Source organism: Rhinichthys klamathensis, unplaced genomic scaffold (assembly GCF_029890125.1).
Source record: "Rhinichthys klamathensis goyatoka isolate OS25496 unplaced genomic scaffold, OSU_Roscu_1.1 h1tg000186l_1, whole genome shotgun sequence".
Taxonomy (NCBI): Eukaryota; Metazoa; Chordata; class Actinopteri; order Cypriniformes; family Leuciscidae; genus Rhinichthys; species Rhinichthys klamathensis.
This window is the reverse complement of record NW_026606714.1, coordinates 1,260,256-1,273,600: the sequence shown is the minus strand read 5'-3', so window position 1 is coordinate 1,273,600 and position 13,345 is coordinate 1,260,256. Positions and strand designations below refer to the sequence as shown.

Genomic DNA, 13,345 nt, shown 5'->3' with positions numbered 1-13,345 from the left:
AAATGTAATTGTACTAAAATGTAAATGTTGGACAGTAAATATATAACAGCAATAGAATAGCTATTACAGTAAACTGTTTTTTTCAGTACTATCTTATATTAATGACCGTTAAAGCAAGACTATGTAAACAAAAAAACATAGCCACTGTCCAAAGTGGCAATTATAGGATAACAGACACAGCAATGCATCATGTTCTATAAGATCATCATGTTTGTAGCATGATCCAGGGGATTAAAACATACAAAATATATTTCAGGCCTAGTGGAGTTGGTAACTAATAATAGTAGTAAATGTGTAAAGTTGCATAAAATGGAAATACTCACTAATGCAAGAAAAAACTACCTCAAAAACTACCTCTCTGTTATCTGTGGTGTTGTCCAGTAACTCCAGTTGGAATTTTCACCCCAAAATGGTGCCCGCGCTACCTAAGCGCCACCTAGTGGCTGTTACCAAAAAAAACATCAGAGTTTCGCCTCTTGTTCTTCTATATTCTTTGGTAACATTACGAAACTCAGAATGTGCCATAAGCACCATGCCCTGAAGGTACTCTAAAAATTTTTGAGACAGCGCCACCTTTTGGTAAAAAGTTATAATTTAATTTCCAAAAAATGCTAATAACTTTTGAATAAATTTGCCTATTGTAATGACACTGTTTTCAATAGATCTTTTGGGTCACGCTGAGAACATAGATACCAAGATTGCCATATTTGACCAAACTTCCTGTCCGCCATCTTGATTTTCATCCAATGCCTTCTTTTTCTAACTCCTCCCAGACCGTTTGTCCGACTTTCACCAAAATCGAATAGTATCATCTCCAGACCATGCCGACTAAAAGTTATGGATTAAGTGATGATAGACGAAACCATTTTCGTATACTGCAGCATTAAATTTGAGGCATGCGGCCAAAATGACTATTCAGGCTTTATCTCTGCAATGCCTCGACATTTTGACGCCATACTTTGTATATGTCATTGTCACCTCACTCTGACCACACCACATACACTTCGTAACTGCACCACCTATTGGTCGAAAATGATAATCCATTAAATCATATTTTTAGTTAATATATATGATATTTCAGCCATTTGCCTAAATTCATCTTTGAATGTCTTTAATTGCTCCTTGCTGCAGATGGTCTGACACTCCCAGCCATGTTGGCATATCTTATCCTCTGCTTGCGCTTGGCCCCGATAATTGCTGCTTGCAGCTATATTTTCTATTATAACTGTAAAGCTGCTTTGAAATAATCCATACTGTTAAAAGCGCTTTATAAATGAAGGTGACTTGACTTGACTATTATTGACCTAACTTATTGTAAGGATCCACTGGAGGCAAGTTGTAGCGAGAACTAGGGGTGGAACGGTACACAGAAGTCACGGTTCGGTTCATACCTCGGTTCAGACATCACGGTTCGGTACGATTTCGGTACAATGGAGGGAAAAGCAAAACAAAAATGCAGAAGGCATTGTATTTTTTAAATAAGTTTTTTTTAATAAAGACATAGAACCAGTTTATTTGTAGTGCACTGACAATAGTTTTATATAATTAGTTTATTAATTAAATTAATAAAAAGACAAAAAGACCTTGCGATATGTTTGGTAATTGTACCTGAATTAATTTAAAATTATTTTGCTATATTTCAGATCAATATATTTGTTTTCCTTAATTTTAATTAACATTATTAATTGACAATGTAACATTATTCTCTTCTGAATTATAAATAATTGATTTCTGTATAAAATAATACTACCATTAAAAACACATTCGATTTTCTTTTTTTAATCAATGTAGAATGTGTAAGATTAGTGCTCCGAGGACAAGAAATGAAAACCAATGCAATATGACGAATGTCCAAAAGATGGAACACACAGACTGTTTTGAAATGGAGTTAGATAAATATGTTTTGCTTTTAAAACAGTGTGTGTGTGTGATTTTGGTTGGGTGACAGTTGTAGGTTACAGTTTGACAAGAGTTTAGTGTGACAAAAGCACACTGTTGTGTTTTATTGCGAGTGTACACAAATATAAGTGAACACTTTGCAGGTTTAATGATCTGAACAAAATGACGGAGTATGTTTTTTATGTTTCCACTGTTCGATCGCGCGCCTCTCTCTCTCTCTCTCTCTCTCTCTCTCGCGCACACGCACGCACACACACACACACACACACACCAGCATTGCCATCTTGACATCGCTGCCTTTTCATTTAGAACTATTTCACGGTCACACCAAACGCGAATAGAGCGTCAAATTCGCGTCTGGTTCGACGCTAGTCCAAAGCGAATAGGACGCGCGTATAAAGCCAACGTTTGAAGTGGACGCGCGTATAAAGCCAACGTTTGAAGTGAACGCGCGTTCAGAGCTAAGCCGATGGAACAGATTATGTGTCCCTAAAGAACCCGCGTATCTAACAGTAGTTCCGCATTACATTAATTAATGTGCACGCGAGTTTTATTTATTTTTATACCGTGTATTCTCCGTGTAAATTCGTGCACCGAACCGTGACGCCCATACCGTTTCGGTTCGATACGAATACATGTACCGTTCCACCCCTAGCGAGAACCCAAGTGCAGTATTTATTCAAAAGTAACATACAACAAGATCAAAACATAAAACAAAAGCATGACGTGGCATGAAACAAAACCGTGGACATAGACTCAGGCAACAGAGGTTACAGGAAACAATACTTGACCAAGACACATGGCAAACATGAGGGCTTAAATACATAGACTAATGACAGGACAAGGGACACCTGTGAACAATGAACAGACGATTAACCAATCACAAGACACATGGCAGGATCACATGACAAACAGGGAATCACATGACAGACATGGAACATGACTTGAACAAACCAAAACGTGACAGAGACAAGACCAAAACGTGACAGATCCCCCCTCTAAGGGCGACTCCCGACGCCTGGCAAAACCAACACAAAACAACTTCAGGAGGGTGGTGGATTAGAGGTTTAGGGGGAGGGATGGTGGGCCATGCCCGTGCAGGGGGACAGGAGACGGGACGTGGCATGGCGTGGGCGGGCCTGGGTCGTGGCGTGGGCGGACCTGGGCTGTGGCTGTGCAGGGAGCCAGGGCGGATCCGGCAGTGCAGGGAGCCAGGGCGGACCAGGCAGTTCAGGTGGCCATGGCAGCGCGGCCTCCATGGCCGCATCAAGGAGCCTACTGCCCCCCCCCCCCCCCCCAAAAAAAAATCTTCTTGGGGGCAGCTATGGGGTTATTTATGGGCAGGAACTGACACCGGCTCGGCGGCGGCCATCTTGTCCGGGGTCTCTGGCTGGGCAGACGTGACATGAACAGTCTCTGGCTGGGCAGACGTGACGTGAACAGCCTCTGTCTGGGCAGACGTGACGTGAACAGCCTCTGGATCGGCAGACGTGACGTGAACAGCCTCTGGATCGGCAGACGTGACGTGAACAGCCTCTGGATCGGCAGACGTGACGTGAACAGCCTCTGGATCGGCAGACGTGACGTGAACAGCCTCTGGCTAGGCAGACGTGACGTGAACAGCCTCTGGATCGGCAGACGTGACGTGAACAGCCTCTGGATTGGCAGACGTGATGTGAACAGCCTCTGGATTGGCAGGCGTGACGTGAACAGCCTCTGGCTTGGCGGGCATGACGTGAACAGCCTCTGGCTCGGCGGGCATAACGTGACGCACAGGCTCGGCAGGACTGACGTGAAGTGCAGGCTCGGCAGGACTGATGTGAAGAAGCTCAGGCTGGTCAGGTATGACGTGAAGATCAGGCTGGACGTGAAGCAGCTCAGGCTCGGTCGGACTGATGTGAAGAAGCTCAGGCTGGTCAGGTATGACGTGAAGATCAGGCTGGACGTGAAGCAGCTCAGGCTCGGTCGGACTGATGTGAAGAAGCTCAGGCTGGTCAGGCATGACGTGAAGATCAGGCTGGATGTGAAGACGCACAGACTCGGCAGGCATGACGTGAAGTGGCTCAGGCATGGCAGGTACTGTAGGTTTGCGGGGCTCCTCGTCCACCAAACCCACAGTAAAAGTTGAGCCGCTTAATAAAAGGGCATAGTCAATATACTGGGCCAGGGAAAAGTGAATCTTCCCACCTGGCAAACATGACCGGATATGTTCATTTAAACCTACCCTAAATATGTCCTTAAAGGCCACATCATTAAAGTCCAACCGGTGAGAGAGTTCACAAAACTCTGCCACATAATCCTCTATGGTGAGGTCTCCTTGATGCAGACTTAGTAGGGCAACTGCTGGGTTCATGGTTGTAGGTCAAGTATTCTGTAAGGATCCACTGGAGGCAAGTTGTAGCGAGAACCCAAGTGCAGTATTTAGTCAAAATTAAACATACAAGATCAAAACATAAAACAAAAGCATGACGTGCTTTTAGTGACGTGCTAAACAAAACCGTGGACATAGACTCACGCAACAGAGGTTACAGGAAACAATACTTGACCAAGACACATGGCAAACATGAGGGCTTAAATACACAGACTAATGACAGGACCAGGGACACCTGTGAACAATGAACCAATATTAATCAATGCAGAACCGCAGAACCATACGTAGCAGTGTAAGGACGACAGCGTCAGCCTAACAGTCTGATGCCGGAAGTGGGCGGAGTTCATGTTTAACGCGGAGCACACAGAACCATAGATATATACACACAGAACAAGGAAAAGAAGAAGATAAGGTAACAAGTTATCTTTGATGGATGCAACATATTTAACATTATACACTTATACAAAACGGCTATTTAAGTTAATATTCAACAATACTATTGATCTGTCATTAGGCGCGTTTCCATTACAGATTTGCGCAATACTTTAAACCTTATTTAACCCTTAATTACAAAACGAAAAAATGAACGGTTGTTGTATGTTTAAAACGCAAAGTTGAACACCAAAATTTTAATTTGAACTGTACACCAAATGCTGCGCAAAAAAAAAATATATATTGACGAATTTTCAGATTTTTGTTTGACTTTTTGCCCCTTTATTAAACATTTAAAATATTCACAAATGAATATGATTTTTTATTTTTTTATTTTACTGGTTTTCTAAGGCCAAATTAGAACCTGGAAATTATGTTTTTCCCGCAGTGCTGAATGAGAAGAGCCATATAACCACATGCAGCCTACAGAAAGGTGATTTATTGGCGAGTTATAGGCTATAATAAATGTGTCTGAAAAAAATAACGAGGCATTTTAATTGTTTATTAATAAACTATTGTTTTCTAAATCAGTGTCGGCTAAAAACATATCTCCATCTCCGCTGTAAGGCGGATGCACCTTTAGAGAGAAATGCACCTTTCATACGGATTACATAATCAGAAGGTATTAGCTTTCAATTCGAATTTGTTCTTTTTAAAGTGGACATTTCAAGCTTTAGCCTATAGGCTATATTTTGTTTCAGTTCTCGCGCTTCAGTTCACGGAGATCTGTTTGAAGGGTAATGGAAACGCGGCTAATGACACCATTATATGAGAACTGAACTGAGCTGGACGAAGACATCAGAATGGCTATAGATTAATTAACTGAAATAATAACTTTTTTACAACAGAAATGAATCAACACTGAATCAACACTATTTTGTTCTAGATCTGCAGAGACAAACTTTGTTGCATTATTTTCCTATTAAAGCTGCTTTGAAACAATGTGTATTGTAAAAAGTACTATATAATAAATGTGACTAAGTGAGAATTGTGACGAAGGCACTTGATCACGTATTGTTATTTTACAGTTGGATTGTATCACTTTGTTAGGTTACATATTCATGGTTTGTGATTTAATTTGTTGTTGGCGTAGTATTGTACAGCATTTGTTAAATTTTCTGACCATGAGAATTGCATTAATTGTATTTTATTTCACCTATAGGAGCACATAACGATCTTTTGATATTTCAGAGGAAAAAAATAATTTTATTTAAATTAATCATTTTAGCTTTTTCAGTCTATCATATAGGCTAATTGTTGTGTATGGTCTATGAAAAAAATTGTTGGTTGAGTATTAAAAATTATTTTCAATTAAATCATATGTTCAAATGCTCAAGCTTTGTTTTCTGTGTTTTGTTTGTTTTTTTAAGCTTTGCTCAATTTATATTATTAATTTTTTGACTCAACAAAAATAGATAAAGTATAATTTTAACTTTTAAAAAACTATTAACATTTAATAGTACTATATTGTCTTTTGTTAATAGGACAAAACATAATTCTTATCTTGAATAGCCTACTATTTGATTATATATATATATATATATATATATATAATATTAAATATATCTTTTCAATTAAATAGTTTAAAAAGTCTTTATAATAACGTTGTTTTAAACTTTAAAACATTCCTAAACATGGAAGTAGCGCAATGCCTTGCCGCGCCCACTTCCGGCATCAGACTGTTAGGCTGGCGCTGTCGTCCTCACACTGCTGACGCATGGTTCTGCGGTTCTGCAGTTAGACCTATCTCACAATAAACAGACGATTAACCAATGACAAGACACATGGCAGGATCACATGACAAACAGGGAATCACATGACAGACATGGAACATGACTTGAACAAACCAAAACGTGACACTTATAAACTAAAATTTTAGGGAGTAAAAATATTAGGTCAAAGGAGTTTCAGCTGACAAAAAAAGTTGGGATTCCTTATTTTGCATGTAAATATAAAATTACGTGAATTTGTACATTTTAATGTGTTTGAAAAAGACAAAAGCCTCCCAAAGACAGTAATACATATAGTTAAATGAGTCACTGAGTCATAATTAAAATAATACTTATTGTGTTTGTCAGGAGTTGATTAGATATGCAGTGTTGCAAATGCAATGCTGAGTAAACACTTCTTAAAAGTAAAACGATTTCTGTAAATCCAGTGATCAAATGCTGTGTGGGTCTCAGTTTTCAGTGATAGGCACATGGCTCGTTGCTGGTCTGTGTGTTTAATTCCACAAACCCAGAAGATATTCTGAACATAAGCAGTAGGCTTGTATACAATAAAAAAGTAGAATCAATGTATTATAAATAATTCACTGCCATTGTGAGAATAACATGTGATCAATAAAAAAGTAACTGTAATCTGATTACGAGTATTTTAAAACATAATATAATCAAATTACAAGTACTTCATTTTTCTACATGTAATCTGATTTTGTAATAGATTACATGTAATAAATTACTACCCAGCAATGTGTACAATATAGTGAGATGCTGATACAGTTTCCATACCATTAATTTGATAATTAATCTTCAAGAAATGTCAAGGAGCAGCAGACTCTTTAAATGTATTTATCTACAACTAATCTGTGTTATATTTTGTGCAATGTCTGCAAACGTGCTCCAGATATATCTTCCATATAGATGGAAGGCCTAAGGAAAGCTGACCAGCACATCTGCTTACTTGACTCAAATATATGCATTTAAATATGAATCATAAATCCACTAAATTAGATTGGGAGGACGAGGACCTGCGCAAACATAAAGCTTTTATGTTTAAAGCGGCGGTGTTTTATCATTCAGTCTAGTCCATTCCTATTTAGAAGGTTTCAGTTTGTTCAGTGAAGTGAGCAAGCAATCATGGTCAAATCAGAACATAGCATGATCGTTGCAGCTAACTCTTAACCTACCATTAATTGTGACACCTTTTCTTGTAAAGCAACAGAAAATATGTTACTCCAACATTTACTGAGACCATATTTCTGAGTGGTCAATTTGAATCAATTTGAAGTTGGGATGTGACAAACAACCATATTTACATGATATAGTATGAGTGCCATCAATGCCTTTCGGGTTATATTGTAAGTGGGTTGATTCACATCTGAGGATAAGTGCTAATATAATAATACACAGCATATTGCCAAAAGCTATATAGCTTCAAAGGAGAAGAGTCTCATTAGCTGCATCTAATACCATTTTTTCTCATTAGAACAGCCATTTAACACTGGGCCATTCACAGTATTTGTTCTCGAGTTGGCATACTTCAGTAACAAGAATGATTGTAACTGACTCATGCCTAACCAACAACACAGAGCAAATGTCAGGTTTAGAGAGTCTTCCATATACCAGAGACCAAAAAGCTGTGTTGCTAATGGATCATATCATCGGTTGTGTTCTTCAAATTATTCATTTTAAGTAAAGCAAGTATAAATGACATTTAGTGTGGTCCAGATTAAATACGACTGATGGACACACTCTCCCCAGCTGCTTTTAGAAAGACACACTAAACTGTATGGGAAAGATGGAAACAGATAAAGCAGTGCCTGTAAATGCATAGTGCCATCTAGGGGTTTTTATGTTTGAGAAATAAAAGGAACGACGCCTGACAGACCGATTGTTAACACATAACACTCATCTTGGGGGAGAAATTGAGTGCTAAAGTACGTTTTTCAAGAATAAGCACAACAAATTAAGTGCTACACTATCATTATTAACAATATCAAAGAATAATTCTAAAAATTCATCTGTATTGAATAGGAAACTAAAACATCCAATAGAATGTTCTCATAAGGTTGTTATGAGAAAGTTCTGCAAATGATTTAGATATGTAGTGTTTTTAAGAAAAAATATTTGAAAAAAATGTAACTGAACCTCTTAAAGAGACTTCAACAAGAATCATTTTCGAAATATTGCTTAGCAACAGCCCACTGAATACTTAATGAAATCCTTGAATATAAGTGATCCACTTAATAAAGGCTTCATTTATTCATGATCATCTCATAAAGTTCTTTACTGATTAAATCTAATGCAGTGATGGTCAGTAAATGTAAGAGAGGTTTTTCATACATTGAAAATGTCTTCTTTTTACTCTTTTGACCATTTCTAGCTCAACAGGCTACCCACGTTAAAACAGCAAATATGTGAATGCAAATCAACCGTATGACATTTTCTAGCCTTGTGATACTGATAGACCACAAAAATTCCTACAAAAAAAATATTGTGGCATAGTTTCAAATGTCTGGATTTTTAACGATATACATTTCGTCTGCATTATAAATGTGTTAAACGGGTAATTTATTCAGATAAATGGACACTCTTGTAGCCTACATGCTTTCTGCGACATTAATCTTTCTATTATCATATATATATATATATATATATATATATATAAATTGAATGTTCATTGAATAACTCTATCTAATATTATAAATATTAGATATAATTGTTAAAGATCATTGGAACATAACTTGTGTAAAATGTGTTCAAAATGTAATAAATCAAATAATCACTTTTGCATTTCATAATAACTCATGCAATTTTTAACAAATATGTGATTGGAGCAGTCAATATGGGCCAAATTTGAACATCTGTCTTAACAAATCCATTCCTCCTACTTATGCAAAACAACCATTACAGATGTTTAGAAAAATGCCATTGGTGGTACCCAAACTTAAAGAGAAAAGTGTGTGAATGGTTCAATCTAAAAAATACAAAAAAAGTACAAAGGTGAAAAGTCGTAATCCGGTTCAAAATTGTGAAATTGTTCAAATCCGGGTCAAATGCGAAAACATAAATAAATAATATCCTATATATTTTGTTTTATGTAATTTTTATATATGTAAAAAGATATTCGTGATGACGTCAAAAAAGCTTGGTTCTAGTAACAAAAAATATAGTGGGCTATTTATTTATATAGCGTTTTCTTTAGCCTTGCTTAGACAATGGTTAAGCTGCTTCTGATGATGTGAGCTCGTGCTCATCTCCGTTACTGTGGAAACCAACTTCACATCCTGCTATACACAAATTCCTACCAATCGCCACACTGAAACTTGCATGCAAACAAACTATCTATTAGCACTGACGAAATGTATAAAAACGAACAGCTGTAAAAACTATGCAATCACATTTATCTATCTAAAAAAGAAGAAGAAGACATAACTTACAGCAGTTAGTTACAGCGAAACTGTTAGCTACTTCCAGATTGTCGATGTGAGGCGTCAGTCTAAATTCAGCCGTTCCGAACTGAACCATTCCGATCCGAAACGCGCTGTATTCCTGATCAGCTCCCCTCGGAAACAAGCCCCCTGCACGACACACACCAAATTATGCTGAAAATAATCATACCGTTCACACGAATAAAAAACGATGATTTAACACAAATGACGCCCATATTAAACGTACCAATTTGAACACTTGGAGAGCCTCCAGTTGACAACCCACATAAAAGGGAAATGAGACCAATCGATAAATTCTTAAACTGTTGCATCTCCACGCCAGTGTGTGTTCACACCACTGTATGAAGGAAGTATTTGTCGTTTACACAGTGTTCAATCAAATCCGTAACATATTGAGGCGTTGCTGGAGAATGAGAGCGACTGCTGTCTGCAGGTGGTTCCTCTATCGCGGACTCCTGCTTCAATCCCCCTTCTGGAAGAATAATGCAGATTTCTCTCTCTCTCTCTCTCTCTCCTCCTCTCTCTCTCTCTCTCTCTCTCTCTCTCTCTCTCTCATCTCTCTCTCCTCTCTCTCTCTCTCTCTCTCTCTCTTTCTCTCTCTCTCTCTCTCTCTCTCTCTCTCTCTCTCTCTCTCTCTCTCTCTCTCTCTCTCTCTCTCTCTCTCTCTCTCTCTCTCTCTCCTCTCTCTCTCCACCCCTCTCTCCTATTCGCGCGCCTTCCTATGAGTTGATATTACCTTCACTAACATACAGAACGCTGCTTACACGGTAACTGGTGACGAATGATAACGAAACACGGTCATCGGTAACTTTAGCTATATATATTCAATTCAATTCAATTCAATTCACCTTTATTTATATAGCGCTTTTTACAATACAGATTGTATCAAAGCGCTTCACAGTGATAACATGAAAACAATATAACAAAAACAATATAACAAAGTTTGTTTCTAAAAGAAAATTGCCGTCAACGTCCACCTAAGTAAGGCAGATCAATAATATTATTGAATATTAATGTCCCCAACTAAGCAAGCCAAAAGCCATGGCAACAGTGGCAAGGAACCAAAACCTCCATCAGGTGACAGAATGGAGAAAAAATATATATATAAACTAGTTTAAAACACACGTGCCTAGTTCTTATTTTTTTGTGTGTGTTCATTTTGCTTTCATACATTTTTGAAAAAACCTTTAAACCATTTATAAGCACTATTTGAATTAACGACTCTAAAAATATCGAGTGCTACAAGGTGGTGTGTAACCATCATGTAAAAATAATAAAATACTGTCCTGGACCTTGAATACAGTTTTGAATAGGCCTACTTGAACACATATTTATGTCACATCTCTCAACAAAAGTTTTCAACAGATATTTGAAGTAATCACTGAGTCATGAAGTTTGTGCTTTTCAAAAGAAGGTAAAATGTGATCTTGACACAAACAGGAGGGTCTTAATGGGTCTTTCTGTTTTGTATTATGTAGTCACATGACAATACAATGGCTTCCACCATGTTAGTTACACCAAACTGGCTGCATCCAGAATTGCATACTCTCTTGAGTAGGTAGCCTATTGAATAGGCTAAGTAATTACTAACGACCGCTAACATAGTACGTTATGAATGTAATTGTAATCCAGACATACTACATGTGCCATGTTGTCATTATCATGTGACCTACCAGCGGTTGCGTCGCTTCATTGGCCTCATGGGATAGTAAAGTGTCCATCAGATGCACACTTCAGAATCTCACCGGAAGAAGTGGGTCATCCGGGTACTATTTGCCTACTCTTTTATGAGTACTGTGTATTCAGACACACTTCTTTAGTCACATACTGTTTTTCACCTACTATTTAGTAGGGACATATGCAATTTCGGACAAAGGTTTTTCAAATATTAATAAGATTTTTAAACAAAATTGCTTCACTGCTTCTCAAAGAAATAATAATAAGAGCATGCCAAGCTACATACCCCATATACATTTTTATTGTCAAGAATTTCAGCTTTTTTTTTTCTTTTCTTTTTTTACGAACTCTGGACCACATTTTCTTTATTTTAAGCCCAACAAATATATAAAAGAAAGAAAGAAAGAAAGAAAGAAAGAAAGAAAGAAAGAAAGAAAGAAAGAAAGAAAGAAAGAAAGAAAGAAAGAAAGAAAGAAAGAAAGAAAGAAAGAAAGAAAGAAAGAGGTTAGTTAATTTAATTTATCCAGTTGAAAATGGACTTGGCTGATAGATATTCTGGTCCATTTCCCCTTTTAAAATGTGATGACTCACTCAATGAGAACTGGCGATCATAAATGAATGAATATTTTATAGTCATACAAAAAGTGCTAAATGAGACAGATTTTATTTTACCATCCATATAGGCTAAATATAGAGAATATCTCCATGGAAGTACTGCAGTGTATGTAAAGAGGGCTGTATCTAGGCATTCTGGGCCTCTTACTTTTTCAAAATAAAATTAGAATTTATTGTGAGCCCCATAAAATTTGAAATTGGATCTGTGCGCCATTGAGTCATTCCCACCATTCACCCCACTCGATATACGCTGTTCTAGAATACTGGACTTCCTAGATTTTGGCCAAATCTCTGATGTATAGAAGTGATGTGCATTCAGGACCATGGACAGGTCCCTCTCACCTCCACAAAACAAATGACATGAAAAGTGACCTGATTTGATGAGCCGAACATATAGCCACACTTCGTTATTTCTCTGGATGTCCATGTCTGTGATGAAACAAAGTCATTAAAATTTCATGAATATTTTGCATTGCACAGCTTTGAACCTCCTGTGAGACCAGTCATTTTTTTCACACTATTTGTGCACTCATATGTGTATGTGTGTGGATCATCGGTTTGCATGATGTTTAATACACCTGTCCCAACCAATAACCCTAGGTATAGTTTGTACCTCTGTACTACAACTCTTTGTGCCATAGTTTTGCAGTGTACATCACAGCATGCATAACCCCTGACAGCTTTCATTGCTGAATATATAATGCCAATGAATCTACTAATACTGCTCACAGATATCCGATTGGATTTTGGAAACTGTTCTGTTTGCCTCCTCCTCCTTTTAGCACAGACCACAAGCAACACCTTAATCATCATCTCTTACAGCTCCCCAACCTCCATGTCCCAGTTTCATTCCCCTCGGCCCAAGCTCCATACTGCATGAGTTGCTATAACAAGATCCCAGGCTGCAAGGTCTTCCAGAGTTAAATTGCAAATATAAAAACGGAGCTCACTCAAGTGATAAATGGAAAATTAAATATTTCATGACAATGAAAAAATGACAATGTGTTTATCTAAAGAAAGGTGAGGATAACCATAACCCAAGAGGGGGCTTTTAACCACATTTAATCATCCAGGCCCAGATACAGTAACTTCTTATCACAAGCATATTTTAACTTCAATCAGTATGGCTAATATTCCCTGGAAAATCTTATGTCTGAACCGAAAGACAGTTTAATATA

The 13,345-nt window shown here is 37.7% G+C and overlaps 1 protein-coding gene across 6 annotated transcripts in view; it reads right to left on the bottom strand.

The window, feature by feature from the left end:
• gria2b (glutamate receptor, ionotropic, AMPA 2b) overlaps positions 1-10,368 on the bottom strand; it is a 47,677-nt gene extending 37,309 nt beyond the window's left edge. For all 6 annotated transcript variants that reach the window (XM_056261832.1, XM_056261833.1, XM_056261834.1 and 3 more), the window contains exons 1-2: positions 10,102-10,368; positions 9,864-10,004 (exon numbers count right to left, since the gene is read on the bottom strand). In XM_056261832.1, coding sequence (XP_056117807.1) covers positions 9,864-10,004; positions 10,102-10,186 — 226 coding nt within the window. In that variant the 5' untranslated portion in view covers positions 10,187-10,368. The remainder of the gene's footprint in view (positions 1-9,863; positions 10,005-10,101) is intronic.
• Between the last annotated feature and the right edge of the window lie 2,977 nt (positions 10,369-13,345).